General features: G+C 33.2%; 1 protein-coding gene across 1 annotated transcript; it reads left to right on the top strand.

Moving 5' to 3' along the window:
* The first annotated feature begins 1653 nt into the window (after positions 1–1653).
* LOC145295908 (stress-induced-phosphoprotein 1-like) lies at positions 1654–3260 on the top strand. The gene has a single exon (XM_080141678.1). The coding sequence runs from the start codon at positions 1736–1738 to the stop codon at positions 2708–2710; it is 975 nt and encodes a 324-aa protein (XP_079997804.1). The 5' UTR covers positions 1654–1735; the 3' UTR covers positions 2711–3260.
* Positions 3261–7402: the final 4142 nt, after the last annotated feature.

Raw genomic sequence — 7402 nt, 5'->3', positions numbered from 1 at the left:
TTTTTGTTTTGCTTAACTTAAATTAATTATTTTACTTAACATATTCACCGAATTTCACACTTCAAAACTCAAAAGCGGGATAATTAAACACAATCGAAGTTCTGATATTCAGACGTCAAAATAAGGTATGCAAACAATTTTTTTTTTTTTTTTTTTAATCTATAATTCTGTCCCTTACAACAACACAATATGTTGATTTCAGTTTCAGATGATTATTTTAAGCATATTTGTTCCCACTTCAAAACAAGGGGGGGTTTTGTAAGCAAAAAAATATATATATATAAATATCGTTTATGAAAAATAAGTACATTGTTATAAAGTTCATTCTTCTCCTAATAATTGCTGAAAATTTCGTATTGATCGGATAATTACCTGATTTTTGGTAGATTTTTAAAAAGACAGTCCGTCAAAAAGTACTGACCTGCCCCCCCAGTTTTGGCGGTGCCTACTTTTAATGCATCTAAAACCAATCTTCTCTCTTTACATCATCAATGTTCTGATCCCCATCTGGCATCAATTAAAATGGGGAGGCTCCTTGTTTTGACAAGCTTCTGGGCTTGACCTTTACTCCTGATCTAAAATGGAACACGCACATCAAATCCGTTGCCATGGTCGCTGGAAAAATAGTGGGATCCTTCTATCTGTCCAGTAGATATCTACCTGCTGATACAATTCTCTACCTATATAAGAGCCAGGTGCGTGGAACTCTCTTCTGTTTACCTGTTTTCCAGCTGACTACAATATGGCCGTCTTCAAGTCCAACATAAACAAGTTCTTGATAAGCCGTCCCCTTAAGTGATCCAATTCACCAAATTTACACTTACTATAATATTGTTCTTTTGACCACTGTACACTCTTTAACTCTTATCCTCGAGTAGCCTCTGGGCCTTGATAAGTGGTAATTCCCTTGTAAAAAAAAAAAAAAAGAAGAAATATATAAACTACTATGAGTTTATATGAATATTAGTACTAAAACTGGTGAAGCATAACTTTTCTTTTTTTGTCATTTTTAACAAAGGCTGTAGTTTATAATAGTTTCTTCCCTCGGACTACTGGACTTTGGAATTCCCTTCTTGTTTCCGGTTTCCCTTACTGTACTAACCTGCAGAAGTTTAAATGTAATGTTAACAGACATCTTGCTGCTCAACTCCCCATTGCACCCTGTTAGACACGATCCCAAATAGCAGCCCCTTACGTTCCAAGAGTTAATATGCCTTGTTTGGGATGAAAAAGATTAATAATAATAATAATAATAATAATAATAATAATAATAGTATTGAACAATTTCTTAATGATAGTACCCCCGACACACTTTATGAAGGGAATTGGCTTATAGCCAGTTAGTCACCTGCGATGTTCCTAACCGGGGAATACCGACAGATTCAATCCAGATTATTTTTAACTATCCACTTCTGGAAACTGGATTCCCACATTAAAAAAACGACTGGATATCATTCATTACCTGTCTTTTGTGGGAAAGACAAGTCACTCACTATATAAGTCAAAGTCTTTGTACTACTACGACCACGTGTATATACATAGTGTAAGAGGGCGGGTAAAGTTTTTCTTCTTTTTTTTTCTTTCTTTCTTTCTTTCTTTCTTACACATGGATAAATAAGCTCAAGCGAAAAGTATCGAATTTTCTGGTCTTTTCTTGAAGAGTGTCTGAAGGGGAGACAACTTTGGCTGAACTATTTAAATCTAAGCGACCGGCGAACCTAGAACATTCTACAAAATGGCGACCGATCCTAAACAGCTGGCTCTAAGCGAAAAAGAAAAAGGAAATGCTTTCTACAAGAAAAAAGAACTTGAGAAAGCATTGGAACATTATAATGCAGCAATCGGTCATGATCCTACTAATATTTCTATTATGACCAATCGAGCCGCAGTTTATTTTGAACAGTGTAAGTACGACGCTTGCATCAAAGAATGCCATGATGCTATCGATGTTGGCCGCGAAAATAAGGCTGACTATTCCCTCATAGCGAAGGCCCTGTGCCGCATCGGCAATGCTTACCTCAAACAAGATGACCTTGAAAATGCCTTGACATATTATAACAAATCCTTATCGGAACACAGATCCCCTGATGTGATTAAAAAAGCCCAAAACGTGGAGCAACGAATCAAGGAAGCTGAACGACTTGCTTACATAAACCCGGAGATTTCACTGGAGGAGAAAAACAAGGGAAACAAGATGTTCCAAGAGGGGAACTTCCCCGATGCTATCAAACACTACAATGAGGCCCTTAACAGAAACCCCGATGATGCAAAAATATACAGCAATCGGTCGGCGTGTTACATGAAACTGATGGAATATTCCCTGGCCCTGAAAGATGCCGACAGTTGTATTAAAATCGACCCTTCTTTTGTGAAAGGCTATCTTCGACGTGGGGCCACCCTCTTGGCGATGAAGGAACCCTCTAAGGCGGCTGATGCTTATTCCAAAGCCCTGGAGCTGGACTCTAAATGCCAGGAGGCCAAAGACGGTTACCAGAAAGCTGTCATGAGTCAGAGTACGGATCCGGAGACGGTGAAAAAGAGGGTCATGAACGACCCGGAGGTTCAGAAAATTCTCACCGATCCGGCCATGCAAATGATCCTTCAACAAATGCAGGAGAACCCCGATGCCATCAAGGAACATCTCGCCAACCCAGAGATCAGGAGCAAAATAGAGAAACTTCTGGAATGTGGTATTATTGCTATCCGTTAATCATGGGGGAGAGAAACCGAGCAAAAAATGATTAAAAAAAAAGAGCAAGTGCTGATCTCAAACCTGTGTTAAAGAAAAAATTGATGTATGTATGTTATATGAAAAAAAAAAAAAATCCGTTTATTTTCTTCACACACTTGCTTGCCTCCTCTACACGTGTTATCAGCATTGTTATTATAACTATTACTATTATTATTAACTGTAATGATACGAACAAAATGATACTTCTAGACACTGTGTTGCAGTACATTTATGAAGAAAAATACTTAAAAATAATATTGCTGAAAAAGAAAGTGGAGATAGAAATTAAAAAGCTTTTTACTTAAACAAAACCTGAAATAATGGGTAACTACTTAGGTATTTTTTTTCAAAATATTTCATGGTCACTTTTTTTTCCCCTCAATATCTGGACAAAATTGGACGGCTTAGGTAGCATTATCATACATAAATACTGCATTTTATTTTCTGTGACCAACTTCAGTTCATATTTACTGTTATTTTTATTTTTTTAAAATCATTTGTGGAATTAAAAAATCACTTTGACATTACATACTTGTCTTAGATTTTTTTTTAATTTCTAAAAATTAAACCATTAACTTTCATTTTTATTCCAACAAGTTTTAGGTTTGTTTTACAATCCAGAGGTACGAAAAAGTTGTCAAAAAAACAAAAAACAAATATATAACTGTTACCAAAGGCAAGATAAGTTACTTTTCTACTTGACTGGATCGGTTTCTAGTGTTTTTATTTAACGTAAAAGGTGTATTCGGTTCGAAAAACGAGTAAATAAGCGCTGCCGGAGAACAAGAAAAGATGGCCGCGATGTCTTTGAAGTCTCGATAATCACTTCCAAATAAATGATAAAACAATGTTACCGTGACGTTATATTTTGTTTTTGTTTGCTTTTTATTTATTGACAACTTTTTCGAAGCTGTATAGTAAAACAAACCCAAATTTAATATTTTTTTCGCTCCATGTGCACTTGCCCAACCTGTAAAGGGTGCTTATTTCGAAAGCCGTTCTTAACATGGGGGGTATTCCGAAAGGCATTTTTTTCAACCTTCCCATGTTAAAAACGGCTTTCGGAATAAACACTAGTGCACATTCTCCCTTCCCCTCTTTAAAATATTAAAAATGAGCACGCGAGTTTAACTTTTTTTTTTTTTTTTTTTTTTTTTTTTAAGACTCGAAAAAAAAAAACTCGTTTGAAATTTTGATATTTCAAATATTTTCACAAAAAAAAACATTTTGGAAAGACTTGATGGTTGTGTACGTTTTCAGCGTCCTAAATTCATTTTGAAAATGTTATGTAGTTTCATAAAATTAAACTTTAAAATGTTAATTTAACAGTAAAAATATTCAAATATTTAGTTTAAAATTTATTCGTCTTAAACTTGTATTGGCCTTGTATATGTTAGTGTTATTTAAACGATTTTTTTTTCTTTTGCATTTTTGGTGAATTTGAAGAACAAGCGCGACTCGAAGTCCGCAGCAAAGTTTCAGATAAGTTCTCATTATATTTAGTTTTTTTTAATTTTTTTTTTTTTTTATAAAATGTTATAGTTTGGATGTTTTGTATTTTTAATATTATGAAATAGTTATCGATTTCGTTTTAGAAAAATATATGGATCTGCTGTGCACCTCAGTACTTCTACAGATTTTGAACCGGGCTTTTTTTCCCCAATCCTAACGATTGGGTTTATACTGTAGAAGCACTACAAAAACAAAATTAAATTTTTATTGGTTTTTATTTATTTAAATCTCAAACGTTAAATCAAAATCTTTTTAAAAGATTAATTTGAGACGTTGAACACGTACACAACCAATTTTTATTTAACTGCAGTGGAGTGGGAGTGCATCATCATTACCACGTGTTTTTCCCCCTATTTAACCGCCTCTTTTTTTTTTTTTTTCACACTAAAAGTATTTCATTCAAAATTAAAATGCTTTAAAAGTAATTTTCGTTTTGTAATTTGCAGGTTTTTTTTCTTTTAAACTTTGAATTAAAATCCCAACTTGATCGAAAAATCAGATTACCAATAATTTTGTCTGCCATCATTATAAAAAATGTTTATCTTCACGATTATTGTTTAAACTTTATTTCCAGTTGCCTTTTTTGTATTATCTTTTTATGTTAGATGAAAGCCCCCCCCCCTTTTCTCCATGTTAAGGGCTGTTCTAAATAACGTTATTTAGAAATAAACATGCTTAACAGAGGGGGTGGAGCAACCGGAAGTGAAGTTGAATGAGCAATTTTAAAGATAACCCAAAATATTTTAAACTTGATTATCTTATTTCCTCACATTATCTGCGTTAAAATGCTTTGGATCTCGCGCAGCCTAGAATTTATATAAACATTTAATGTTTTCTAATGTTGGTCTTATTTTATGTTTATGCAAGTTAGAAAAATCTAGGACCTGATCTTTCGTTTCTACATGAGACAAGAAAACAAGCCCCAACCCGAAATATTTTGTCGACGCTTGATCGGTGCGTTTCCATGAGGAATCAATTACAGTGTTATTACACATTAGATTTACCTCTCCACCTTTTCCAAACACACACATACACACACACACACACGTGTGGCTGGTTTTTTAATTTCCCCACCCTCTTTTTCTTTCCTTCCTTTACAGAAGAGTTCCAATACAAGGAACTTAACCCTTAAACTCCTGACTTTCAGTATTTCATTTTCCTTAGCTGATTGATTTTTCGGGACTTGGATCCAAGTGTAGTATATGTTCTGATGTTATACTCAAGTTAATTTGTCCTTGTCAATGTAAGGGAGACCTTTCTATACTAAACCAGTTTTTATTTTTACCTACTGTCAGTACTCCTTTTTGGGGAGCTGGCTGGTTTTCCCTCACATTAAAAACGACCTTGTCACATTTTGCTCTCGTGGTGAACCAATTAAATTTTTATTTTCAGTTTTGTACAGAGTTAAGTCATAACTTTTCATTCTATAATCTTAGGTTTTTTTTGGGGGGGGGGTTTCCCCCCACAATTCGAAAGTTCCTTATTTTTTTTTTTTTAAAACCTGGAGTTTTAAGCAAAGACAGTATTCAATTGTCATGACGAAAATAATAGCTAAAAAAAATTGCGAAAATTCATCAAGTAAAACAACTGCTATTGTGTTTTAAAATGCTTTCATTAGATCTGTCTATTCGTCGGAATATATGTTGCATTAGCAGTGTCAGAAAATTCGTGAAAACTATTGAATAATTCCACCTGCTCTCTTTCCAAGCTTATAACTCCTCGAAAAATGTAATTCAAGCCCTAATTTTTTTTTTTTTTCAATTAAAGGAGCAAGGACCAAGGTTTCATTAAAAAAAAAACAAAATAAACAAACGTGTTTTTGTTTTTCTTTTTTTAAAAGGTTTAAAACTTCGGACTTTACAGGTAAATTTCTAAAAAACACTTTTTTTTTGTTTTGAATTTGAATATATTATTTATTGATCTTTTATCTTCAATTTATGATATATAAAACTTTGGTACATGAATTAATTATTTACTTAGCTTAGATTATTTCATCGTTCTGGCCCACCACACCACAATGCTTAAAATATTCTGTACTGAGACTGAACAGACCAAACCATCAACAATATACATTCACATTAGATCCACTGCATAATCTCACGAATGTTTGTTCAGATGAACCGGCGATTTCCTTTTCATTATGTTCTGCAGTCCTGAACATGCTGCCTCAGAACTAATGTGAAAAACTGTTAAAAAAAAATTACATATACAAATGTTATAAGCAAGATAAGTTGCTCTTCTACCTACCTGGATTATTTTTAACTTATTTTAATTAGTTTTTTTAATGCAGAACTATTGTCAACTCTTAAATTATAACAAAAAGAAATGGCTGATATTAACAGTCTTGTGATAATCACTCAAAATATAAAATTATACAAAAATACTTGTAATAAAGATACAGTTCAGTTGAGCATTACTTTGCACAGTTGGTCACAGTTAACTGTGATTCTGTTTAATTTTTGGTAGAGTTACACTCCATCTGACCACATAATGTTATCTATTTAATATCTATAAATTTATGAAAGAACAGCTGTATTGGTACTAAAACAGTTTGGAGTATAATACATACATTCTTTTTTTAACTTAACTGGCACTGGTTCAGTAAATGTGATATCGTGCAGTTTTGTAATAGATAGGTCCATCACTGATATGCAAGTTTGGGGCAACTCCCACTTTGTATGTTTGGGTGTTTCACTGCCATCTTGTCAGGAACATCATATTGATGTTTACTTAGCTGGAAAGATATTGAAGAATGTTTCCAATTTTATTAGCAATACACATGAAAAAATTGAAATGGCTTAAAATATTTCAATATTGGTATATATAGAAAGAGTTTGATGAGCTAAGAAAGAATCTCTTTAAATTTTAAAAATCTGATTAAAATTAAGGAAGTTATGACTATTTTTGTGCCTCACACGTTTGAATATTTTCCCCTCTTTAAGACCATATGCGTTTTGTCACATTTTTTACACTACTTTTTCAGTAAAAATGTCATATCTTTGTTAAAACACAAGACTAAGAAATGAAATTTACCATATAAGTGTATTTTTGTACAAGGAATCAGAATATGTGACTGAAAATCTCCCAAAGTTCATGATTTCCAAATAATCTGCAGTAAATGTGCATAAATATGCTGCAATTCCTTAAAAATCCCATGTA

This window comes from Euprymna scolopes, chromosome 16 (genome assembly GCF_053919585.1).
Source record: "Euprymna scolopes isolate OS-2025 chromosome 16, ASM5391958v1, whole genome shotgun sequence".
Classification (NCBI taxonomy): Eukaryota; Metazoa; Mollusca; class Cephalopoda; order Sepiida; family Sepiolidae; genus Euprymna; species Euprymna scolopes.
The sequence above is the reverse complement of the archived record's forward strand: the minus strand, read 5'-3'. Positions and strand labels throughout refer to the sequence as shown.